This window comes from Heptranchias perlo, chromosome 1 (assembly GCF_035084215.1).
Source record: "Heptranchias perlo isolate sHepPer1 chromosome 1, sHepPer1.hap1, whole genome shotgun sequence".
Taxonomy (NCBI): Eukaryota; Metazoa; Chordata; class Chondrichthyes; order Hexanchiformes; family Hexanchidae; genus Heptranchias; species Heptranchias perlo.
Genome location: NC_090325.1, coordinates 141,806,372 through 141,834,264, shown reverse-complemented (window position 1 = coordinate 141,834,264; position 27,893 = coordinate 141,806,372). Strand labels below are relative to the sequence as shown.

Here is a 27,893-nt window from a genome sequence, read left to right as displayed (position 1 = left end):
AGGCTAGGGGTGCATAGCTTCCTAATTTGCGCTTTCAGCATGTTGTAGGAGCGAAAAATTCCCCTTTTGTGAACGATTAGGAAGTTGGCAGACTTCAACAAAAAAATTTCCATAAACGAAAATTACCCGATAAAATGCTCAACAATTCACCATTTACAGAGGTTGCAAATTTTTATATGAAAAAATTTCCTTAAGCTTTCAAAATGGTTCAGGCCTTTCATAGAAATAAAAAAGCGTGACTTAAAAAAAATCCATTGTCCAGAAACAATGTGTTTCCTTTTCTGTCAATAAAAAAACTACAATCAGAAAAGCACAATAAATGTTGTTAAATCTCTTCACATATCTGAAGTAAAGCTTTGAGAATTCAATCTCCATTTTCTTTACGTCTTTTGGGAAGAAACTCTCAAATCATAAGATTAAGGGACACGATCCCGCGCCCACGCCCTCTGGCCGATCGCCCGCGCTCTCTCCGCCACAATAGGCTCTCGTTCCCTCTCTCTCAACCACAGTTTCTTTCGATTCTCTCCCAACCCCAGTCTGGATGCATGAAGCAGGAAGAAATAGTGGGTGGAACTGTTAACTTCGACAAGATCATAAAACAGACGGCAGCGTGTCAGGCACCCGTTGTATTCCCCGCTCAATTATCCTTTCCATTGAAGCTTGGATCGGAAAATGGGCGGCCGATCCGCTACCACACATCTTACGCCCCCGCCGAACTTGAAAGTTCTGACCAGTGCGCGCTTCAGGAGCAAGGGAAAAGCAAAGGAGGATGGAAAAGCATGTACAGGAAGAGTGGAAAGGGAAAGTCTATGGGGGGGGTAGGAAAACCCAAGGGTTAAAGAATGCAAGAGGGCATGCAAGTGACAAAATGTGCGTATGTTAAAACATGGTGTGTGTGTATGTGAGTAAGAAAAACAAAAACAGAGAAAAAGGGCAAAACACACCAAAAGAAAGGGAGACAAAGAATGCAAGAGAAAAACTGAAAGGGGAAACAAAGAATGAGAGACTGAGCAGAGGCACAGATTTTTAACTTTGATTTTTCGTGGCATTGCTCAGACAACCAATATTCTGACATCTTTCAATCTCTTACGAGCAACTTTTACAATTTCTGCATTGATCCTTTAAACATTGGCACTGTGTACTTTTTATCAACACAAGATTAAACTTTGTGCCCTAAAGGCTCAGTATTTTTGGTTTAGGGGTCATGCCAAGTTCTCAAATAAGTCAAAGCTGTTCTCTCCTCTACAATCAAAAAAGAACCATCTGTTGTGGTGGTTAATATATGCTTGAAATGCAAGTGCTGAAGTAGTTACATTATAATTTGTTATTGTATGCTATTGCTTCATTTGTTGGAGAAAAAACACCTCAACTGACTGAGGAATCTGCACCATTGATAATAGATAGGGCAAGTAATTTGGAATTGTGTAATGTTCTACAATAAATGCCAAATGTAGTTTCTTGCTGAAGTATCACAGTTTTGCATTAAAAATGAAATTGCTGGTTTAAGTAGATCTAAGAAAAATTTGTGAAATAGATCTGAATGATATTGAACAGTTAAAAAGTAATAGGCGAAATAATTTCCACAGAAATTAGGTTTAATGCAATTCTTTATATTTCTTCCATTTCAAAAGAATCATAGAATGCTACACCATTCAGCCCATTATGCCTCTTTGAAAGAGCTATCCAATTAGTCCCACCCCCTGGCCTTTCCCTGTAGCCCTGAAAATTTTCCCCCTTCAAGTATTTTTCCAATTCCCTTTTGAAAGTTATTGGATCTGCTTCCACCACTCTTGCAGGCAGTGCATTCCAGATCATAACTCGCTGCATAAAAAAGTTTCTCATCTTGCATCTGGTTCTTTTGCCAATTACCTTAAATCTGTATCTTCTGATTCCAGTGGCAGAAGGGTTGGTAAACAGTTTCTCCTTATTTACTATGTCAAAATTGTTCATGATTTTGAACACCTCTATTAAATCTCCCTTTAACCTTCTCTGCTCCAAAGAGAAGTCGTCCAGCTTCTCCAGTCTCTCCACATAACCGAAGTCCTGATACCATTCTAGTAAATCTCCTCTACACCCTCTCTAAGGCCTTGACATCATTCCTAAAGTATGGTGCCCAGAATTGGACACAATACTCCAGGTGGGGCCTAACCAGTGTTTTACAAAGGTTTAGCATAACTTCCTAGCTTTTGCACTCTATGCCTCTATTTATATAACCAAGGATCTCGTATGCCTTTTTAACAGCCTTCGCAACTTGTCCTGCCACCTTCAAAGCTTTGTGTACGAACACCCACAAGGTCTCTCTATTCTTGCACCCCCTTTAAAACTATCATTTAGTTTATATCGCCTCTCCCCATTCTTCCCACCAAAATGCATCACTTCACATATGTCTGTATTAAATTTCATCTGCCATGTGTCTGTCCATTTCACCAATCATTTACTATCCTCCTCATTGTTTACTACAGTTTTATCCCTTTTCTTCACATTGGCACCACATATTACCCGATGGATATTGTAGTCAGGCAACATGATCTGGGACTTCAGCCGCTGCTGCTTTTATTTTGAAGAGCAGAAGTGTTCTTCCTGGTATCCTGGCCAATATTTATACCTCAACCAACATCATTAAAACAGATTATCTGGTCATTATCTCATTGTTGTTTGTGGGACCTTGCTGTGGGCAAATTGGCTGCTGTGTTTCCTACAGTACAACAGTGACTACACTTCAAAAATACTTAACTGGCTGTAAAGTGTTCTGAGGTCGTAAAAGGCGTTACATAAATGCAAGTCTTTCTTTCTTTCAATCTAACAAGTCGGAAGAGCCTTGTTTGACTTTCAAGATCATTCTCATCCTTCAAGGAAAGCACCTCCTTCAGACATTCTAGCTGATGTTGGAATCCTCCCAAGTGGTGATTCATGAGGGAGAATCCACGCCCTAGGGCTCCATGGAAGATTTCCCACATTTTTGTGCAGTATGATTTCCATAGTTAACATTTTAATAATTCTTTAACTTCATCTATAATGAAAGGCAAATGTAAATGCTTAGGTAGTCAATCAAAATGTTCTCCGTAAAGATTCTTTACATCTTCTAAAATTTTTCTGCACTGCAAACGTTGCAAGAAAGTATTTTTGTCATTTGATTGAAGCTGAAACATTTATACTTCATACTAACTTTCAATGTTTTCCACTATTATTTCCAAAAGGGGAAAGTAAACTTCAATTATAACAACTATAATATCCAAAAAGAATCCTCTCCACAGATGCTATTATTTTTTTTAAAAGAGAAAAGCAGCACTGCACATTTTCTCAGGTCAGACAATTCTTCCTAGAAATCAAGCCTAAGGCTACAGACATTTCTTTTTTCCTTTCTCAAAGCATTTGATGTTACTCGCCGAAGAATTTCAAGTCTGAATGATCAAAAATATGAAAAACAGATCAATCTATCCCCCCATTGATTTAGTGGGTAAATGCATTATTTTATGTGGACTTAGCCATAAAGACCACAAAAGTCCCAGCTATAATTGCCAGTCTGTGCTCAATTATCTGATCTCAACCAGGGCTGCAGTTGGAAAACTACAATTGTCAAGAGATGGTTAGTCTCTCTCTTGTTGGAAATGGTCATTGTCTGGCAGTTGTGCGGTGCATATGTTACTTGCCACTTATCAACCCAAGCCTGGGTGTTGTCCAGGTTTTGCTGTATGTGGGCATGGACTGCTTCATTACCTGAGAAATTGCAAATGGAGCTGAACATTGCAGCCATCAGCAAACAGCTCCATTTCTGACCTAATAATGGAGGGAAGGTCATTAATGAAGCAGCTGAAGATAGGTGGGCCCAGGGCCCTTCCCTGAAAAACTCCTGCAGCAATATCTTGGGGCTGAAGTGATTGGCCTCCAATAACCACAACCATTTCCCTTTGTGAAGTGTAACTCAGGTTTTCCCCCTGACTTCAGTTTTACTAGGGCTCTTTGGTGCCACACTTAGTCAAATTTCTGCCTTGATGTCAAGGGCAGTCACTTGGCTCGCCTCTGGAATTCAGCTCGTTTGGACCAAGGCTGCAATAAGGTCTGGAGCCAAGTGGTCTGGAGGAACCCAACTGAGTATCTGTGAGAATATTATTGGTGAGAAAGTGCCACTTTTAGCATTGTTCACGACTCCTTCCATCATTTTGCCGATAACTGGGGGTAGGCTGACGGGGTGGTAATTGACTGGGTTGGATTTGTCCTGCTTTTTGCGGATCCTTGGGGAACACCACTTGTCACATACCGCCAATTAGAGAACATTCCCTTTATCCCTACTTCCTACCAATTACCAACCCATGTCACAAGGTTACCTCCAATTCCGTGCACTTTCATTTTTGTTAATAATTTCTTGTGCAGAACCTTACCAAACGCCTTCTGAAAGTCCATATAGATGACATCCATAAACATTCCCCTACCCACTATGTGAAGTCACCGCCTCAAAAAATTCAATTAGATTAGTCAGACATGATGTATAGTGCAAGCTTTACACAACAGTAGAATCTTGATGATTTGCCACAATGGAAGACACCCATTCTCCTAGTGGATAATTGAAATTGAAATTGGCAGAGAATGAGGAGTTCCCAAATTATATTGCCTATTACTGCTGTGAACTTTGAATGTGCTGCCTCTGCCCACCCACCTGTTTCAGTGCTCTCCAGTCACACTGCCCTCCATTACTCTGCTCCTGCAGGAGCTTTGAGTCACTAAATCAGATTGTCCAACAACAGCTTACCAGCAGGAGCAGAATAACTTGCATTTATATAGTGCCTTTCATATAAAAAAAACCTTCTAGTGCACTTTACCAGAGATCGGAGGGCACCATGTAAGACTGCCATAGAAGTTACAGCAGATTACCAAAGTCAGAGTCACAAAGTTTGATTTTCAGGAAGTTTTTGAAACCAGGGAGCAAGGTGACAAGGTAGAGTGGGAAAAGTTAGAGTTCAGGCACATTGTGATTAAAGGTTCTGACATTGGAGTGAGGGGATTCTAACAGTACACCAGAGTCAGAAGAGCTGCAGGAAAGCGTTGGAACGTAAAGCTGAAGGAGACTGCAGAGGTAAGGCAAAACAAATCCATGGAAGGATGTGAAAATGAAAACAAGGATTTTAAAGTCAATGAGCTAAGGGATAGGATGCCAATGGAAGCCTGCAAGCAGAGATGTGATAGGAGTACGGGACTTAATATGGGCTTGAACATAAGGAGCCAAGTTTATGTCAGGTGGAGCTCAGGGGACTGGCCAGGAGACAGTTGAGGAAAACAAACCATTAAATGAAGACAGCATGAATGGAGGAACAGCCAAGGTAAGTAAAGAAAAAAACCCTGGCAACCCCAAATCCTTGTTATCTCTCATTATCCACTAAAATTTTCAGATAATCTAAGTTTCAATTTTTTGAAAATAAAAAATAATCTTTCATGCATAATGTAATATCTCGCGTCCTGCAACATGCGTGTCACTTAACCATATGCAAATTTATTCTAACAAAGGAAAACATATTCTGCCTCACTATTTGAAGCCCTGACTTCCACTTTCAAGACTGCTGCAGACCATGGACAGTAAGTTAAAACAATCAAACAGCTCCAACTCAATATAAATGTAGGAAAGCTTATAAAAGATTCCCATTATTAGAATAAGTTACATTTATACTGCCTGCACCTCTCTTTCTTACAGATAAAACAGATCTTAAAGCAATCTCAAAATATTATGAATTCCAGCTCGCTATCTCCAAAAAAATACCAATTCCACATTATCTCTAACCTGTGAATTGTCTTGACAAACAAACTCAGTGGTCTTATATCCAACCTGGCCAAGAATACAAAGAAATACATCACTTATTCTTAAAGGGACACACCAACTCCCATGTTACATGGTGTAATATCCCTGCCCTGATAAAACAGCATATGCTTAGACTTACCGTGAGCAATGCCATGAGAGATTTAATAAGATATATTTTAGCTCTAAGAACGATGTTATATTCTTAATTGCTCAAAGCTACTTTTTGAATGTTTACTGTACATGAACTCATATTTGATCAATGGCAAACACATTGTAGTACCAAAGCAGAATCCCAAATTGTATTAATGGAGAACACAACTACTGAAATTTCATAGAATCGTAGAAAGTCATGGCACAGAAGGAGGCCATTCAGCCCATCCTGTCTGTTTCTCTCTGAAACTACAGTCAGTTTGCTTTAAAATTGTACTCTCTGCTGAATTTCCCATTACCACACCATGTTGCCAGCATGTCATATTTAATTACAAACCAATGCCAGATAATAACCAAACAGCAGATTGGTGAAAGGGCATCTCTCATCCCTGGTTTAAATACAAACACTAACCAGCAATTGAACCCCTCCAGAAAGTGTCAAGATTTTTGCAGTCAAAAACAGGAAATAACCTGTTTGGGTTTGATCTGCTGGCCATCTCATAGAGCAACATTTTTTTCATTTTTTTCCTTTCTCTATTTTTTAAAAAAAACTTTGATGCATTGCAAGAAAAACTAATTGAAAATGTAAAATACATTTTATATGTATGCTTTGGCTTCATAAGAGAACAAACTTTGCCAATATTTGCAAGTATAGTACGAGATTTTTGATCCAAGAATTGACAAATGTTTATCGACTCCAGTGATCATCTGGAAGAGCTTCTACCAATTGAATATTTAAATTTAAATTTGTCAAAGAAAATTATGGTGTTGGATCTTAATAAGAGAACTGTGATGCCCTGAATCTTATGGTGTGTAAAATGGAATGATGCTTAAATAAACACAGAAAATAATGTAAATACACAGTGGGTTTGTCAGTGTCTGAAAGGGAAAATACAGGATAATGGTGTGGGTAGAGACCCTAAGTTAGGGGAATAATGGGGAATGACATCCTGGCGTCTGGCTAATTGTACGACTGGATATGGGGATACAAACACCAGGTTATTAAAGAATTCATCACAGCATCTACACTGGATCCCTCAGGGAGGTTTGACTGGCCACTTGCATTCCATGTCGACTTTTTGGATTGGTATCAGCGTTGAGATGCAGCTCTGGTGTTCCTGGCATAAATATGTAGATCATGTAGCTCAATTACAAAACTCTTGTGCTTTTTGATAAGTTGTCCTAACAAAATATTCCAATTGACTAGAGACATAATTTTAAAAAGGGAGTAAACAGAAAATTCAAGCTTTTTTCACACAAAGAACTAGAGAGATAGAACAAATTAGCAGGCAAGACCACTGACGCACATAGTATGAATAAGTTTAGACGGCAACTATATGGTTTCCTGAAGATATAGAGCGATTGAGGAACATAATGGAGTTGGGATGAATCAAAAAGGCAGATTTGGGTTAAATCGGTTCTTCCTGTGTTGCTACTTTGTGGCTTAGTGGGAATTCCAATAACATCTTTTCAGTACAACTTCTTCCCCAGTGAATATTCTACGTAGTTTTGGCACCTAAAAGCAGATTTTCAGAGATGGAATGGATCCAATTTCATCTTCTACATTAATGCAGGAAGGGATGGTTGTGTTCCCTATTGAGCATAAAACTTTAAGCACTATGAAAATTGCTCAACATGACCATTTGATTTCCAGTGGTGCCTGCACCCTTTAAAAATAAAAAAAATCACCCTTCCTTCCAGCACTATATGAAATGGAAATAGAAGTGCAACATTTTTTCTTTGACATCCTTCATTTCAGAAATTCAGTTTGTGCTGTGACAAAAACGAGGAAAAAAAATCCTTCCAAAAATTGTGGATTTTTTTTGTTGTAAAAATGAAGTGCTTAGCAGTTTTTCATCCATGTGGCCTCAAAACCATTTAAAAGAAACAGTATTAATACAAAATATCCAATTTTAGTCCTGTTTAATTCAATCACCTACAGTACGGTCTATTTTGCACTGTTACAATTGTACAAATGTTGCAAGCAAGCAACACAAGAATAATACTGACCTGTTAAAACCACTCAAATTGGGAAAAAACAGAGCTCCGCCATACCTAATCAAATGCTTGCGTAGAGTTCTGCTATCCAGTAAAATTCTTTACGTTAGAAAAAGAATATTCAATTATTCTTCTGCTTCTTTAACCTCTTTCTACCAATTTTCTCTTCTTCCTCTTTTCAAAAAGTCCACATGGTATACAAGTACGGACTTGGTTAGGAAATTGGCTGAGCGAAAGGCGACAGAGAGTAGGGATAATGGGTAAGTATTCACATTGGCAGGATGTGACTAGTGGAGTCCCTCAGGGATCTGTCTTGGGGTCTCAATTATTCACAATAGTTACTAACGACTTAGATGAAGGCATAGAAAGTCTCATATCTGAGTTTGCCGAAGGCACAAAGATTGGTGGCATTGTAAGCAGTGTAGATGAAAACATAAAATTACAAAGGGATAATGATAGATTAGGTGAGTGGGCAAAATTGTGGCAAATGGCATTCAATGTAGACAAATGTGAGGTCATCCACTTTGGATCAAAATAGGATAGAACAGGGTACTTTCTAAATGGTAAAAAGTTAAAAACTGTGGATGTCCAAAGGGACTTAGGGGTTCAGGTACATAGATCATTGAAGTGTCATGAACAGGTGCAGAAAATAATCAAGAAGGCTATGGAATGCTGGCCTCTATATCTAGAGGACTGGAGTACAAGGGGGCAGAAGTTATGCTGCAGCTATACAAAACCCTGGTTAGACCGCACCTGGAGTACTGAGAGCAGTTCTGGGCACTGCACCTTCGCAAGGACATATTGGCCTTGGAGGGAGTGCAGCATAGGTTTACTAGAATGATACTCGGACTTCAAGGGTTAAGTTACAAGGAGAGATTACACAAATTGGGGTTGTATTCTCTGGCGTTTCGAAGGGTAAGGGGTGATCTGATCGAAGTTTATAAGATATTAAGGGGAACGGATAGGGTGGATAGAGAAACTATTTCTGCTGGTTGGGGATTTTAGGAGTCGGGGGCACAGTCTAAAAATTAGAGCCAGGCCTTTCAGGAGTGAGATTAGAAAACATTTCTACACACAAAGGGTGGTAGAAGTTTGGAACTCTCTTCCGCAAACGGCAATTGATGCTAGCTCAATTGCTAAATTTAAATCTGAGCTAGATAGCTTTTTGGCAATCAAAGGTATTAAGGGATATGGGCCAAAGGCAGGTATATGGAGTTAGATCACAGATCAGCCATGATCTTATCAAATGGCGGAGCAGGCACGAGGGGCTGAATGGCCTACTCCTGTTCTTATGTTCCTATGTTCCTAAGTGGCCAATCAAACTTTCCTGAGGGATCCAGTGTAGATGCTGTGATGAATTCTTTAACAACCTGATGTTATATGCAGGGGTTCCCGGATGGTGATAAGGAGTGAGCGCAGTGGTCAATTTTCCATTCCCAAGGTAATAGACACTAAGTCTAACTGTAAAAATCCTGCCAGCACCCTTGGCTGAGATCAGCTAACTCAGATACAATATCCTCTGGTCTTCACACTAGATGATGAGGATAAAGTACCAGAGATACGTGGAAAACTAAAAATAAATCATGGGGAGGAAATTACTAGATTTAATACAAGTAAAAAAAAGGGTATTGGAGAAACTAACGACTAAAGATAGACAAATCTTCAGAGACTTCATGGTTTCCACCCCAGGGTATTAAAAGAAGTAGATGAGGAAATTGTAGATGCTCTAGTCATGATCTTCCATAACTGTATTGATTCAGGAATTGTCACCTTTGGATTGGAAAATTGCCAATGTCACTTCATTATTTAAGAAGGGTAGGAGAGATAAACTAGGAAATTATTGGCCTATTAGTCTAACATTTGTAATGGGGAAGTTACTAGAATCTGTTATTAGGGACAGAGTGACTGAGCACTTGGACAAATATAAGCTGATCAGAGAGAGCCAGCATGGATTGTAAAGGGTGAGTCATGTCTAACTAACCTAGTTGAATTTTTAGAGGAAGTAACTAACGTGGTAGGTAAGGGAATGTCTATGGATGTTATTTATAGGGACTTCCCGAATATATTAGATAAGATTCCACATTAAGAGACTGTGAACACAAATGGAAGCGCATGGAATTGGAGGCAACCTATTGACATGGGTAAAGAATTGGTTAGGAGGTAAGAGACGGAGAGTAGGGATAATGGGTATGTACTCAAATTGGCAGGATGTGACTAGTGGTGTCCCCCAGGCATCTGTACTGAGGCTTCAGCTTTTCACTATATTTATAAATGAATGAGATGAAGGAAGAGAGAGCCATATATCCAAGTTTGCTGATGACACCACATCAGGTGGCACAGTAAATAGTGTAGATGGGTGCAGAATGTTGCAAAAGGATAGATTAAGTGAGTGGGCAAAACTGTGGCAGATGGACCTAAAAAAGATAGATCAGGGTATTTTCTAAATGATGAGGACCTGGAAACTGGATGAGCAGAGAGATAGAGAGGTCCAAGAAATCACTAAAAACTAGTGGACAGGTACAAAAATAATTTAAAAGGCTAATGGAATGTTGGCCTTTATCTCAAGGCAGCTGGAATACAAAGGAATGGAAGTCATGTTACCATTGCATAAAGCTCTGGTTAAACCCCATTTAGAGTACTGCGTTCAGTTCTGGGCACCGCACCCCAGGAAGGATATATTAGCCTTGGAGGGGGTCCAGCGCAGATTGACCAGAATGATACCTGGGCTAAAAGGGTTAAATTATGAGGACAGGCTGCATAGTCTAGGCTTGTATTTCCTTGAGTATAGAAGATTACGGGATGGTCTTATTTAGATGCTGAAGATGATTAAAGGGTTTGATAGGGTAGATAGAGAGAAACTATTTCCTCTGGTAGGGGAGACCAGAACAATGGTGCATAACCTTAAAATTAGAGCTAGGCCATTCAGGGGTGATGTTAGGAAGCACTACTTCACACAAAGGGTAGTGGAAATCTGGAACTCTTTCCCCCAAAAAGCTGTTGAGACTAGGTCAATTGAAAATTTCTAAACTGAGATGGTTAGATTTTTGTTAGGCAAGGATATTAAGGGTTACAGAACCAAGGCGGGTAAATGGAGTTAAGATACAGATCAACCATGATCTAATTGAATGGCGGAGCAGGCTCAAGGGATTGAATGGCCTACTCCTGTTCTTATGTTCCTATATCAAACTTAAGGCCTTCCTGGTTGTATGGCTCAGCTACTCACTGTATTAACCTCTTAAGCCACTGGGAGCACCATCAGCTCTTTTCTAAGATCAGAAATGTAAAGGTAATCTAGTTCTTTTTTAAACTTAAAATTGTCAAGTAACTTTTGTACTAATTGCAGTTATACTGCAACTGCTGCAAGACTACCTCCTTGTGATGGACTCATAAGGTTGGACATATTCCTAGAGGTTTCATCACACAACCTCCTGCCTCCAACCACCCTGCCCCCACACTCTCGCCATTAGCCACCCAACATGTCCAACCTCATGGTGCATAACCTTCTTATGCCAATCCGAAAGTGAATAGTCCCCTTCATTTCCCGATTGGATGATTCTTGACCATCAGTCAAACAGCAATTTTTCCCAAGTCCAATACTTTTATAACTAGTACACAAAAGTGTTCAAAGAATATTTTTAAAAAGCACAATTCTTTTAACATAAGAAATAGGAGCAGGAGAAGGCCAATCGGCCCCTCGAGCCTGCTCCGCCGTTTAATAAGATCATGGCTGATCTGATCCCAACCTCAAATCTAAATTCATGTCCACTTTCCTGCCTGCTCCCCATAACCCCTAATTCCCTTCACTTCTAGGAAACTGTCTCTTTCTGCTTTGAATTTATTCAATGATGTAGCTTCCACAGCTTCCTGGGGCAGCAAATTCCACAGACCTACCACCCTCTGAGTGAAGAAGTTTCTCCTCATCTCAGTTTTGAAGGAGCAGCCCATTATTCTAAGATTATGCCCCCTAGTTCTAGTTTCACCCAACCTTGGGAACATCCTCACCGCATCCACCCGATCAAGCCCCTTCACAATCTTATATGTTTCAATAAGATCGCCTCTCATTCTTCTGAACTCCAATGAGTAGAGTCCCAATCTACTCAACCTCTCCTCATACGTCCGCCCCCTCATCCCCGGGATTAACCGAGTGAACCTTCTTTGTACTGCCTCGAGAGCAAGTATGTCTTTTCTTAAGTATGGAGACCAAAACTGTATGCAGTATTCCAGGTGCGGTCTCACCAATACCTTATATAACTGCAGCAATACCTCCCTGTTTTTATATTCTATCCCCCTAGCAATAAACGCCAACATTCCGTTGGCCTTCTTGATCACCTGCTGCACCTGCATACTAACTTTTTGATTTTCTTGCACTAGGACCCCCAGATCCCTTTGTATTGCAGTACTTTCCAGTCTCTTGCCATCAAGAAAATAACTTGCTCTCTGGTTTTTCCTGCCAAAGTGCATAACCTCACATTTTCCAATATTGTATTTCATCTGCCAAATCTCCGCCCACTCACCCAGCCTGTCCATATCCCCCTGCAGATTTTTTATGTCCTCCTCACTCTCGACTTTCCCTCCCATCTTTGTATCATCTGCAAACTTTGATATGTTACACTCGGTCCCCTCCTCCAAATCGTTAATATAGATTGTAAAGAGTTGGGGACCCAGCACCGACCCCTGCAGAACACCACTGGCTACTGGTTGCCAGTCCGAGAATGTACCATTTATCCCAACTCTCTGCTTCCTCTTAGATAACCAATCCTCTACCCATGCCAGAATATTACCCCCAATCCAGTGATTCTTTATCTTGAGCAATAATCTTTTATGTGGCACCTTGTCAAATGCCTTCTGGAAGTCTAAATACACTACGTCCACTGGTTCCCCTTTATCCACCCTGTACGTTATGTCCTCAAAGAACTCAAGCAAATTTGTCAGACATGACTTCCTGGTTGCTCACAGCCATGTCCTGGAGATTAGTCTAATTCCTGGAGACTCCAGGACAATCCTGGAGGGTTGGCAACCCTATCTCACAACTAACATTTGGCTGCAGTCATACTTCACATTTTCTTTTGCTCAAATATCTAAAAAAAATGACTATGTAATTAAAGCATTACATCTATTTGAGACATCAAGCCCTAGATGGGCAATAAACATTTAAGGCTGCCACTTTGCACTACTTTAGAAACCATAACTATTCAAGGAATGTTAGTCTGCCTCTACACTTGAGAAATGAAAAGGAGACTTTCTAATGTATTATCACTAAATAGCTGAAGTCACAGATTAAAGAGCCCATCACTGCTGTAACTCTACTTACATTAGTGTGCAAGAAAGTAAGATTTCTATTTGTTCTGTATGAATAGGGAAAACAAAATATTATTCCATGAATATCAACCTGGTGAATGTAAATACCTTCAAAATGGTTGAACCTATGCAGCATATTTTCTTGTTTGATTTTATTCTCAGCAAATCTCTAAAAAGACAAGAACCTTCTCAAACCTTCCTTTCCCTATATAGAAAAACAACTGTCATCGAAGACACCTAGTCTGTCTGGAACCTAGCACTTTAAGGCTAGTTTTGTAATGTGCTGCATCCGCTTCTGATAAATGAGAAAAGAATAGATGACCTGGCAGAAGGCTCAGACAATAACATGTGATTTACAGGACATGAATTCAGCTACTATAAGATTTATCTGACAGGCCGCTCAGATAGTGGACTGTTCAGTATCCGATGAAATGATTTCTAGTCTGGAAAATCTACTACTGAGTAGCCATACACATTATTTATTTATTAGATGTTTTGGGTTGAAACCATTTTTAAATGATGCACTTCAAAAAGTGCAGCCATAAATTCAGCTTTAAAACTGGAATTGAGGTAATGTTATTGGAATATGTGTCAGACTGAATTAGTATGGGGCCAAAAGAACATTGATAAAGTGGCCTTGAATGGCATAATGGTGGTTTGAAGAAACAAAGTTACTCCAATAAGCTCAGAATACTTGAAAGAAAAACACTAATGTTGAAAACAATATATTATTGTAAGTATAACAGCATGGAAGAGATCGGTACGAATAATGCAGACATAAATGTACATCTTCCCTTCATCACATTTTCTATATGTTTTTACACTCACAAACCATATTTGTCAGTTGGATCATCTATAATCTTGCTCAATACACTATTAACCAAACATTAGTATTTCCCAATGCCATTATGCAACAATGCCAGATAACAAAATGGCCCTGTAAGCTGCAGAAACCAAATTTTAAGGCGCCTTTATACTTAACATACAAGTTCATTCTTCCTTTCTAAATCGAAGCAGTCTCACTTTATTTTACTTATAACATATCAGAATTTATATATATATACATACACACACACACATCTATATATATATATATATATATATATAGATGTGTGTGTGTGTATGTATATATATATAAATATATATATATGCTTGAGCCAAATGAAAATTAAATATAATTACTTGGACAGGAAACATGTTAATACATAGCTTACATCACTCCTAAACATACACAGAAAACAAGACAATTCAATTCAGCAAGTTAGAAATATGCTACAAATAAAGCAAATAAAATACTGGTTGGCATCTGTGGGTGAAAGGCTTCCTACTGCAAAGGATACATTCTACTCTAAGTACATTAAAAACTCACTATAAAGAACATTCTTGAATGGTTAGTAATGAACTCAAATCTACAATTTAATATAACTGATGGAAAAGCATTTCAAATCATCTTAATAAATGCACTGAGTAAAACACAATTACCCTGTCAGCTCCCTGTACAATTTTTCCTTACACAAGATGCGCTGTATTAGACTGCAGGTTGCAAGGGTTACAATGGCAAAAAAAAAACCTTTTGTTGCATTTATTTTAAAATGGTAGATGAAATAGTTCACAAAAGGTGTCAACAAAAAGGGTTGAGATACCATCTTTCTCACTAGAATTTAAAAATGGAAAGGAAAGAAAAAAAAACTATGCTTACCCTCGCTACCCTCACTATTTCTCCACATTTTTGAAAGCATTTGATACATGCATCAAAAATAATCTGGTGCAGCAACCTTGACGAGTTTCTCATTCATAATTGCAGAGTGAGACAACCTGGATTGAGTGTAATGCATTCCAAAATAAGAAAACACTGCAGCAGTTTAACAAAGTTAAAATAGTTTAAGCTGGACCCATATTTAACCACAATGAATCTTAGTAAGGAAACAATTTTTAGCTGATAAAAATTATGGTGATATGAAGATTTAAGAATTTAGTCCAATGAAAGTCACGACAAGAATCTCTCCCCAGTAAATATTGAAGCTTTCTGCTCAACAATGAAATGAACAGTTATTCTGTTTTGTTCTGCTTCATAACAATAGATAGTACATGTGAAGTTATCAAGCTGAGAAGACTAATCTTTGTGTGATTAAAAACATGATTTTTTGACCTTAGCTTTTTGATCTTTGACACTCATCCCACTCCATCTACCCTACAAAATTAATTAAGATTTTAGAAGGAAAATATCACATCCCACCCCATCTCCCCCCTAAAATTAATCAACATCACACTCTATCCGATATCTACATCCTCAAAGAGTCTGGTTGAATTCTTATCCCACGTCTCAAGTTTTCATGTCAGCAAGGTCTCTCCTTTTCATTAGGAAATAAATTGCTTTTATGACCCTGGCCTTCCATTTTAGATGATGCAAAATTTTAACTGTAGGAAGATCAAACATTTAGTTTTAAAAAAATGAACTACATTTTATAGTCAAAACATCCTTACTTTCGACCATAAAATTTTTTTAGTTCATGTCTAAATCCCATCATCCTTCAAGCAATGTAATGAACCTCAGAGATCAATCTCCACACCCTCCATGTGATTAGAGTAACATTAAACACTTCTATGACATGTATGACAAATAGGTGCATTAGACTTTGTAATCTATTTATTTAGCCCATGCAAGTTGCTGCAGTTCGCTGTCCAGTACAACCAAGTACAAACAAATGCACTTTCAGGGATAACTTTTCAGGTGTGCAACACAAAATATTTGGTCTGATTTGCCAAGTGCATACCACAGAGTTTGAGTTATAAAGAGAAACAGACGGACACGGAGGGGGGGGGGGGCAGGGCGGTCAGACAGACGGGGGGAGGGGGGAGCGGTCAGGCCCACGGGGTGGGGGGGGGAAGGAGCAGACCGACGGGGGTGGGTGGGGGCAGGGCGGGGCGGGAAGATCGACAGAGGGGGGTGGCGACCAAGAGAAAGGCAGATAGGGAGAGAGAGGGAGTGCTAACAAAACAGATAGAAAATTATTTTCCAGATTATGGAATTTTAGCTCCTTTATAAATTTATTGTTTCAAAATTTTACAGTAGAGCACGATGCCCACTGAAAGTAAGCTTGTGATTGTGTGCCAGGCCATTATATTTTTCTACTTGAAATCTAACATAACGTCTTATCACCGTGGAGAAATAAAGCATGAAGTACCACTGCAGCATTGATACTTTACCAACTAACCAGCCATTATGCTGCAAAATGTTAGCACTAATATCGTAGTTGTACATTTACATATCCTTTTTACATATGTTATTCCAGAAATGGATGAGGCGGCACAGATTGTAATACTAGTTTAAAAGCGAACATAAACTGAAACAAGTTCGAATTTCCTTTAAGAATCAACCATCTTCAAAATGTTTCACTGCACCGTTTTTACCAATTATACTAAACAAGCTTCTCAACTTCTTTTTATACTACTGATAACTTCTCTTGCATAACCTCTATGCATTCAAGAATGCATTGCTATGCTTACTCGTTCATTCTGAGATCCATTAGGTGTGATATTCTCAAGTAAATGTGCTTATTGCACCATATTGACAACATGCAGCATTGATTTTTCACACCTTCTATGATTCTTTCATTTATATTCATGACCTATCCGTCAGCACAGCCTAAATAAATTTGGCAACATACCCACTAAAATGAATAAATCGATGCAAAGGAACATTAATGATGCATTATCCTTATTTGTCAGCCAAGTAAACCTTTAGGTTGTAAATGAAGGTCAAAAGCTTTGAAAAGGGTCAGAACCCATGACCTCTGAAGCCTCATTCTCACCAGTTATAGCTTTTGTTTTATTCATGGTCTCAAAACTAATGTGCTGAAAACTTCTGAACACAAATTAATTTACAAGTTAGTACAAAGGGGAAAAGAGCCAAATAAAGATCTGTACTGACTATACAAAAAACACGTGTAATGTGAAAATTATACATTGAGGACAAATTGTTACAATCTTTGTGACTAAGCAAAATTAGTGATCCCCTCAGAAAAAAAAATCTGCTCTTTCCTGTTCCTTAATAAAGGCCTAAATGAATGACTAGTCTGCCACAGGATTTTTGCAAGAACTCAAAATATTTGTAAGGAATTTTGTTGTGCAATTTCTTGAATATTTTTAAAATTATAAATGATAATTATCTGAAATAACATTACATATTATTATTATAAACCATTACAATTTTATACATTGTGTAAACAATAGTAGTCATTAAGCAAGTTACTAATAACATGGCTGGGCAACATGTGCTACAGGCAGGGAAATGTGTAACCTGGGGAGTGAAGTATTCAATTAACAGGAATAAAAGCTAAAATTGTTCCGATATTATATAGTTTCGGATTTTCAATTTCAGTTCACTCAAGTTATTTATATTTCAGTCAGTGAAATAACCTGTCGTAATATGGTATACACATTCAATGGTAATATAAATTTATGCGATTTCCAAAGACTTACCTGTGAACACAGCAACATGACCAACTCCACAACAGAACTGCTGGATTTCATGCAGACCAAGCCTACAAGTCAGAAAATGTATTTAATTAAAATGCAGTTTTAGAAATGATTAAAAGTTCGAAATTACTGTAGTACAGATGCAAGAAATATAATTTAAAGAAACCTGGTCTATGTCTTAACAGGACACTGTCCCTATAAAAATATTTCAGAACATTTCAATCAGCCACCCTATGCTCTACCATAAAACACATGTCAGGAGAATATTAATAATTTCTTCACAGCTTTTGCTGGTATTCAAATATTAATGTAAATAAGTTATCAACATTGCCTCTTTTTGGTACACAATATCTAAAAGCAAATCTGTTTTGACATAAACCCAGGTGTTCTTGCACTTCCAAGACAATTCTCTGGTGTCAGCCTTGGTGCAGTGGTAGCACTCTTGCCTCCGAATCAGAAGGTCACTCCACAGACTTGAGCACATAATCTAGGCTGACACTTCAGTGCAGTACTGAGTGACTTCTTCACGATTAGAGATGCCATCTTTCAGATGAGATGTTAAGCCAAGACCTTGTCTGCTCCCCCACCCCAACCCCCCAGGTAGATGTGAAAGATCCCATGGCACTATTTGAAGAACAGGGCAGTTCTCCTAGTGTCCTGCCCAAAAATCACAAACAGATTATCTGATCTTTTATCTCATTGTTGTTTGTGGGACCTTGCTGTGTGCAAATTAGCTGCCGCATTTTCCTACGCGACAACAGTCACTACACTTCAAAAGTACTTCGTTGGCTACGAAGCACTTTCGGGCATCTTGAAATCATGAAATGTGCTAAATAAATTGCAAGTTTGCTGTTTTTTAAAACCCAAACCTTAGAAAAACAACCTTGGTGAGCTAAGCAATATTTAATATTTGCTGATAATTTACTCTGAACTGTATGTATACATCACCTGAAAGCTTCACCAGACATCGTGAACAGATCAGTATTGGAGCAGAGTTTAAGAGTCATAGAAAGTGACTTCTTCAAAAATAAACTAGAATTTCATTCAACCTGCAAGAGTGCTTAAATTTTGAAACAGCTCATCACTTCTTTCAGAGCTGCTAATATCCATTGACTAAAATATTAGTACACTACTATTTTACTATCCATTAAAAAGAATGCAAAAGCTTAAATTGATAAGTCGCAAAATGTTTAAACCAAACCACTAAAATTGTTCTTTTTTTTAAAAAGCATAACTGAAGAGAGAGAAGGCGGCAATTAGGACAAATTAATGAAAAGTGAACCATGCTGCATAACATGCAAACGCATAGTGGAAGCGACTATATATCAGTTACCGACAATTCACCACACAGCTGTCTGATACAAGGAGTCTATTTTTTTCTGCTTACCATAACCATCTCAGTGACAAGGATTCTTCATGTGACTGATCACTATTCCCTGCACCACCACAATAAATGATTATGAATGATGCAGAATTGTTAGCAGTGCTTAATAAACTGGCCTGGTGCATTTTCCCTTTTCTTGGTGTTAGGTCATTATAAAATGCTGTGATAACTTTCTTTAATCAATTCAGCACAGTAACAGTGCAATAAATAGAGCTTCAATTTATTGCTTTCTTTTAAGCAATTAGTTCAGTGTTGGGGAAAGCTGTGTGATACAGTACTTGAACTGCTGAAACACTACAGACTATAATGACTGTATACAAAGTAGAGATTTCAACTCAAATGTTTGTAAATTTAACAGGAAATTATCGAAGGATCGACCAGTCACTGTGTCAACCAGTAGAACTACAGTTCAGTCTACACACATTAGGTTTCATCATTTATATCTTATTCAGAAAGGATACTGGTGACATACTTGGGAATAAAGTGAAAGATAAGTCTAGTGTTTTAATGCCAAATGAGAAATATTTTGCTCAAAAAGACTTCCAACCGAACTGTTGTTGAGTCAGCACCTTTTTATTATAAAGGATGAAAATGTACCTGTCTTTAAAAAAAGGAATTAAAGAATCCAAATGTTCAAGTTAAATAATTGATTGCATTTTCTTATAATCAATTAGTGTAGCCCATTTGAATTGCAGGATATTTCAACACATTGCTCACTTTTCTATTTTGGCTAAATTGAGTTCTGTATTAATGAAGGCCTGTTTTTAACATGTTTTTAATGGTAACCTATACTCATATTACCCATTTTATCTACAATTGCTCAGTTTCAATTTCAAAATGTTACTATAAGTTGTGTTTGCGTGTCTTATTACTGCTCCAAATGTGTACAGCATATGTCATATTGATCCACAATATCTACATTTTGCTATCCATACCTCGCAGGTTATTATATATGCAGAGAGGGGAAATGGCTCTATGACCTTTGCTTTCTCTGTTACTCTCCCCCTTCAGCCCTCTAGCTATCAATCAAGTTTCCATTTTGTTTTGTGGCAGCAGACATCCCAAACACTCTTATTAGTACTTTGACCCTTGACCCTCTCTCTGTAAACCTTGCAGAACCAAAAGTGGTTTTAAAAAAGGCACTAGCTACTTTATGGGTTTCATGGGATTACAATGGGGTTTTATGAATATTGAGATGACAAGTCTTAACTTCATTTTGTTTCCTATTCACTTCCTTTTGCACAGTGATCAAACAAGGTTAACATGGTAGAAGGCATCACAAAGAAGTCTGCCCTCTATCAATAAATTAGCTAATTATTTAATAATGTAGTTGTCAAAATAAAATGAATTCTCCATTGTTTTCTTAAGAGATGTGGTATTTCAAGAAGAATCCTTGGATAAGTAGCCTGAAACCTCTGATTAATACCTCAAACAGGCGAGAGATCAAATCTACCAGCAATTCAAAAAAAGCATTCAATTTTTCAATCAGGCAAATAAATATATGAAAAGTAAATAAAATTCACGAAGGATCCACCATGAGAGCTCAAGACAAAAAGAGCTGCAGCACAAAAGCAGCGGGCGGGGCGGCGATGGAAGGAGGCTGCACGGGTGCGACTGAAAAGGCGCGCGCAGGTGCTTCAGAAAGAGTGCACGCGGGCGTGACAAAAAAATTTTTTTTTTTGTGTTCAAGGTAAAGGACATCAGTGCTGGGAAATTAAGTATTTTGCCATCTTGTGACAGCAGCATTACGTATTGCCCAGCCAGGTACAGAGTACTGCAATCATACCAGAAGTATTTTTCCCAATTCAGGGAAATAAATATATGAAAAGTAAATAAAATTCAGGAAGGAGCCACCATGAGAGCATGAGACAAAAAGAGCTGCAACATAACAGGGATGGCGTGTGGGAAACGGGCACAGCTTAAAGAGAGACTGTGCACAACAGAAGTGAGCGCAGACGTGACAGGAAAAGATATTTGTTTTACATACTTGCAATTTTTTTGTGTTCAAGGTAAAGGGCACCAGTGCTGGGAAATTAAATATTTTGCCATCTTGTGACAGCAGCATTATGTATTGCCCAGCCAGGTACAGAGTACTGCTATCATGCCACAAGTATTTTCCCCCATTTTCTCTCCTCCTCTTCTAAAAGCTCCAACACATTCTGGGACATACTTTTACACAGCTGCCGACAGTTCTCCTTCCTGCAAATCGTTCAAGTGACCATTTTTCGTGAGTGTAAACAATGCAGCCATTTGACTGTGGAAGGCATCATAGTCAAGTCCAATCCAATCATCACCCAACACTCCAGACACTTTTCAATCAGGAGCAAGCACCCTGCTCAATTTTTCCTCCCCCGTCCTAAGCTGGGACCTATTGGAAAACATCTACCGTCACTGTGGCTGAGTTAATTTAACTCAGCATGGACTGGGGCTCAAATTTGGGGCCTCCCAGTTCTGCATAGGTCAGTTGTACACTGCGCAGTGCATTTATCCACTAGGCCATCAGGGACATTCTCTACCCACCCAAACAATGTGTCTAAATTCAATTTAAAAACAATCTTTACTGTATCAGTTTGCTATTTTCTTCAATTTTGTGCTGTGTATCTACATCCACTGTGAACTGCGTTGAAAATGCCCAGACTAATTTATTATAGTACAGTTACAACCAATACAAAGACTTTCATTCCATCAATCTAGTTGGATTCAAACCTTAAAAAAGAAAAAAAAGAGTAGTGTTTTAATCACACAGGAATAGTCAATAATATGAGCTACCAGATATTGTTGATGCCTGTGGAATCATACACGGATATTAGACAGGGTAAAGATTCACTTGTATAATTCCAGGAACGAGAGGCTGTAGTTATGGAGAAAGATTCAAAAAAATTGGGGTACTTTTTCCACTGGAAGAGATAGTTAAAAGGGGATCTAATAGTTTTCCAAATTATGAAAGGTTTTGAGAGGATAAATAGTTAAAAATTATTCCCATTGATTGGGTTATTACAACATGGAATACATTACTACAACTGGGTATTGAGGAAGTGACTATAACATCATAAAAAGTATTGGAAATTTGTTTTAAAAGATAGAGAAAGGCAGGGAAATAGGATTAGAAATGGGCAGCTCCAGTTGAAGAGCTAAGAGCTAACACCAACACAAGCACTATGGTTCGAATGATCTCTCGGACTGTAAATCCTATGAAAACTCATCAAGAGTCAGCATCTTCAAAAGATGAGAAAATTGAGTAGAACAGTCATTTGCCTCAAAAAGCTCGACATTAGCAGATCAAATCTTTAATTATCCAGGGTGTATAAATAAATGTAGTTTCAACATGTTCATTCAAATCCCTCCCACCTTTAAACTTGATAACTTTTCACAACTCATGTTTCTGATGTTATCTGTACTGTTTTATTAGAACTAGTGTAAACAAAAATTAAAAGGGAAAATAGATGCTAAATGCAATAATTATTTGTAATTGATTTTTTTTTAAAACTTGTAAAGATAAATGCAAATAAATGTTTATTTGTTGGGAGTATAATGCCACAGAAGTGTTTAGAAATGACTCCAATGAGAGAAAATAATTGCATAATTGTTTGATTACTAAGCATTAAAGTCTCAAAATTATTATATATTTCTGTACCTTTCCTTCACCTATCCTTCTGTGATAACATATTTGTTCTATTGGTAGGCATTTCTGCGAACAAACTTGTTTTAAAAAAAAAATCAGTCAGAAAGAATTATTACTAAGAGCCAGACATTTCTATATTTTTCCACTTCTACCCGTAGAGATTTTGTGTCACGTTCCATTTTACGTCCTCGGCCAAGAACTTGCAAAACATGATCAATAGAACTTTAGACTTCTTTGGCGTAGAAGGTACCTCTCCTCCAAGTCGCAAACCATCCAACAAAAGGTTGGTACAATTCAGAACTCCATTTGGAAGTAGGAGGAAGGAAGAAGAATTGGTTGGTTTAGTGGATTAGCACACCATCCTTTTATTACTGGGACCCGTGTTTGAATCCCACCCAGATCAATGGAAGGAAAGGACTGTGTTTCTGTTAGCTGCAAAGATCAGATGTGAAAAAAATTGGGGTAGTCAACCCAGTTACTAATGGATGTAGGCACACAGCATGAAACTGGCCACAAGAATGTTGGGCATGAGAATTGAAATGTCACTATTTTCTTCCAAGGTTAGGACAGAGAAGGAGCTTAACTCTATATTTGATCTGTACTATGCCTGACCTTGGAATGCTCATAGCTGATACTGGTATCAAAAGTGGGTAAAATTTGCCATTCCCCAACACAGACATCTTAGCTAAATAAAAATTATTTGAAAGAGAGAAGAAGAGTTGTCACCTTTTGCCAAGTCCAAAATTGGACAAGGTGAAGGACCCCAGGCCCGAGTTTTCTTCGCTAATCAAAAGTCACCGAAAACCTTATTACCTAAAACCTCCACATCATAAGACGCAGAAAAAATGGACTCCATTTTTAAAAAGTGTCCAGCTTACATTTAAAAAATTTCAACAGACCACTCAAAAACATTGCCATCAAGTACAAGCAGAAAAGATGGTTCATTTGAAGGGCGTTGGGGGGGGGGGGGAAAGAGCGAGATAAAGAGGGTAGAAGAAAAATGCTCAAATTGAAAATCATTACTTAATGGCTTCAAGTACAATCAAATACAGCCTGCCAGTGTATTAAATGTCTTAAATTGCATTTGGAAACTTACTTGTACCCTCAGTGAGCAATTCTTGCCCATGACTGGCCAGAAGAGTACGTGAAAGAAAAGGAGCAAAGTCCACAAAAATCTCCCTCAAAAGAGGTGCCGTCTTCTCCAGTGCACGTTCGAGCCTAGCTGTAATGCTAAACAGGTTAAAAAAAGTTAGATTTAAATTTTTTAAACTCTGCGATGTAGGATCGATCAATTCTAATACATTAAGTTAATCCCAGACTAATTTTTTTTTGAAGATATGATTTGGAGATGGAAACGTTATTGTGTTAAATGAATTGCACTCTCTCCACCAGGCAGTTACTAAATGCAGCAAAAATACACTCCATCATATCAAAAGTTTATTACATTTATAAATATCTAATTTTACACTGTAGCAATTGAGTTTCAGTAAATGTATTTGCAATTCTTTTCATAAGATCAAGCTGTACCAAATTCCCTTTAAAACTGCCAATAGAAAAGGTAAAGCAAAAATCTGCAGCATAAAAGATATTTATCAAAAGTTAATAAAAGAGTTATTACCTCATATTTGCTGCAGAGTCCTCTGGCATTGGGGACACAGTTTGAACAGATGGCAGTTTTGAGTTGGAAGGTCCGCCACCTAAGAGAATTCAATCAGCAAACTTACTGACAAAATAAATCCCAGCACTGCTTTTTATTCAGCAAAAGTGGTATATTAAATCTCAGAGTGTTCACTATGAACTATTTCTTGAGTAATAAAACATATGGGCCTTTAAGATATTTTTGATGATGCTTTTCTTCAAAGCCAAATTATATCTGCAGTGATTCAGAAGAAATTGAAATACAATTTTCAAAAAAGGATTTCCAATTTGGGAAGCAAAGTGGAATAAAATAATCTAAGTCAAACAATGAGGATCAAACAGTAAGGCAATCAACTAAAAACGTTGCATTACTCCTAAAATATTAGGCCTTATCTTGGAGAAGTGTTGTCCAATACTTTAGCCACCAGCTATGTGGCTAATTAAAAATCCAGATGCAGCTAACTACATTTTTGATTAGTAAATTAAAAATGAGTAATAGACATCATTGGGCATGTGAACTCAGTACACATATTTTCAGGGCGTAAGCATGTGTACTTTAACCTTTTTGTGTGTTTGCTGGTAAATGGTAAGACGAAAAGCAATGTGCGCAAGTGCTGGAAACACCAGAAACATTGTATGGAGAGAGAGCTGACATCATGGTCAGCTCAACCAATCGGAATAACCGCTCCAGGTCAGATTAAAGCAAGTCCAGCCAATAATGAGTAGCTCCAAAAAGGCACGTCATAGCAAAGACAAGTAGCATCTAACTGCGTTCTGGATGGAGAGCAGGGGTGGGTCTGGCACGCCTCGTTGTGTGAATCAACATTCTCAGCAATCATTTTGATGAAGTCAAAGCACCGCTCGCAACTGAACAAAAACTTAGAGGCTGAAACGTGATGCACATGTATTGTGCGTAAGTCGTTTTCCACTAAAATTAGTGCATGTGGTTAAAATGGTGTCACCGTAGTCACACCTGTGGCTAGTCAGTGATTTGGACAACACTGTCTCAGACTGGTTATACTTTTTGCTAAATCTTTTAGTTTGTGAGGAGTGTCTATATTCCATCAGAGTGTTCAAAAAAAGGTAATAGATCTCAATATGTGGGGACATTGGTGACCTCAAGAGACCCAAGGTCGAGCAACATCACAGAAATAACATCTAAATATAAATCAGTGAACAGACCACACATGTTGATTACCCATTTTTACCATGTGCAGAAATAAAATTATGGGTTTATTAGCAACGATTTATTAAATTTAGTAAGCTTTAAATGTGTGCGGCACAGTAGCTGGTGTCTCGATTATGGTTACCATCTTCATGATTGGAGACTGGATACAAAAAAATTGTTTTGTTGCTTGGTCTCGACTCCCAAAACTTTCACAGGAAGCGAATGGACACCCATTGTAAGGCACTGTTGTATACTATTCGTTGAGGGTTTGTCTGCAACATTTTAAAAATTCTCTAAATTCTGATAAAGCTGGCCTTTAGGTAATTAAAATACAACCATTGTTGTCAACAGCAGTGGCAAAGAAAATTCAGCTTGTTGTCAGAATTGAAGTGGCTAATGTTAATTTTAGCCAGGCGAGGCATAGTTTTTAAGTTGGGATCAAGTCCAGATCCAATTCAAAACTATAAACTAAATCTGAAGTCATTCAGGGTCCTCTGATGGGGAAACTACCTTCTGATTTTAAAAAAAACTCAATAATTTGCTCAAAAATCTTAAAAGTTCTGAACCACGTTATGGAAAAAGCCAGCTTGTAGAATTTATCCAGTGCTAAATGCAATACATTTTTGGGAGAATTATCTCACTTAGATTTGTGCTCATAGCTGTACATTAGAACTGCCACAGAATTTCGACTCGAAAGAGATTTTGGTTGCTAAAGCAATATCTGATAAGCTCAATAGCACAGCTGAGAGAGCACATGACAAATTATATTGTGCAGATGAAATGAAAACGCAACACTAACCTAGCAGTTTAAAAAAATGCCACATTACAGCTGGATTCCTCCATAAAGCCGCAACACATGATTCAGAGCACTTGGCAAAGGATTTGGTTGCAAATGCTACTATTTTTTGGAATTAGGTTGTTATCCTAAAGCTTCAAGTAAGAATTAAGCTGACAATCTGATGCACAGCAAGTTTATAAAAACCCTCCCACCATTTAGCAACCGTGACAACTTGAACATTCTATGGAGCCTAAAATCTGAAGTAAGATCAGCTTCCTAATTCTAAAAGCCAGAGTACTGTTAGTCAGAATAGAAACCTTTTACCATCTAATTTAGTCACCACATAGAGAATTGGCTAATTCTTCTCAAGGTTTTCACTTTCTTAAAAAAAAGTCCGTAATTTTTTTTTAATCTTTCAGGTTTTGCATTCAAAACATACACATACATGAAACCTTTGCAGTGCTGTCCAATAAATGCCACTTGCCACATTTGGCTAACTGGGAATTCAAATGTGGCTAATTGCATTTTTGATTAGTAAAGTAAAAATATAATAGACTCCACTATTGGACATGTGATCTCAATACTCATTGCATACATACTTTTGATCTTTGTGTGTTTGTTGGTAAAATGCTTAGACGAAAAGTAGAACGTGCAAGTGTTTTTTGAACGCTGTGTGCTCTCCTTGATTACTGCTTATTGGTTATCTGCTAAAATGGGTGAAAACGCCCAGCTTCAGCACCATGGAAAAACGAGCAACATTGTATGGAGAGGGGAGCTGTCATCGTGGTCAGCTTGATCAATCAGAATAACCACTCCAGGCCAGCAGAAGAACGCAAGTCCACAAGCTGCTCCAACAGGACATACCATGGCAAAGGGCATGCAGCATTCAATCACGTTCTGGATGCAGAGCAGGGGCAGGTCTGTTGCGTCTCATTGTGCGAGTCAACATTCTCAGCAATCACTCAAGTAAAATCATAGTATCACTCACAACTGCTGGACAAAAACCTAGAGGCTGCACCAAGATGTGCTGTGTCTGAAATTCATGGCAGAACTCCAAACTTTAATGAAAGAGAAAGACTGCAAAGTTTTGCACTGAATGGTAGTAGATGTTGAGTAAATATATATGTGAAGTGCATTTACCTTTAATGTATATAGGTGTTTTCTACCAAAATTAGTGCACGTGGTCAAAACGGTGTCACCAAAGTGATTTCTTTTGGATCAACACTGTCCCCCATTTCTGTAACCTCCTCCAGCCCAACAACCCTCAGATCTCTGCGCTCCTCTAATTCTTGCCTCTTGCGTATCCCCGATTTTAATTGCTCCACCACTGGCGGTCGTGCCTTAAGCTGCCTTGGCCCAAAGCTCTGGAATTCCATCCCTAAACCTCTTCGCCTCTCGATCTCTCTCTTCTCCATTAAGGCGTTCCTTAAAACCTACTTCTTTGACCAAGCTTTTGGTCACCTGTCCTAATATCCCCTTACGTGGCTTGGTGTCAAATTTTGTTTGATAATAAGCTCCTGTGAGGCGCCTTGGGATGTTTCACTACATTAGAGGAACTATATAAATGCAAGTTGTTGTTTTTGTTGAGTG

The 27,893-nt window shown here is 38.3% G+C and overlaps 1 protein-coding gene across 1 annotated transcript in view; it reads right to left on the bottom strand.

Moving 5' to 3' along the window:
- lrba (LPS-responsive vesicle trafficking, beach and anchor containing) overlaps nucleotides 1-27,893 on the bottom strand; it is a 753,934-nt gene that overhangs the window by 493,619 nt on the left and 232,422 nt on the right. The window contains exons 31-33 of the mRNA XM_067992149.1: nucleotides 24,338-24,416; nucleotides 23,816-23,949; nucleotides 17,717-17,778 (exon numbers count right to left, since the gene is read on the bottom strand). Of these exons, the coding sequence (XP_067848250.1) occupies nucleotides 17,717-17,778; nucleotides 23,816-23,949; nucleotides 24,338-24,416 (275 nt within the window). The remainder of the gene's footprint in view (nucleotides 1-17,716; nucleotides 17,779-23,815; nucleotides 23,950-24,337; nucleotides 24,417-27,893) is intronic.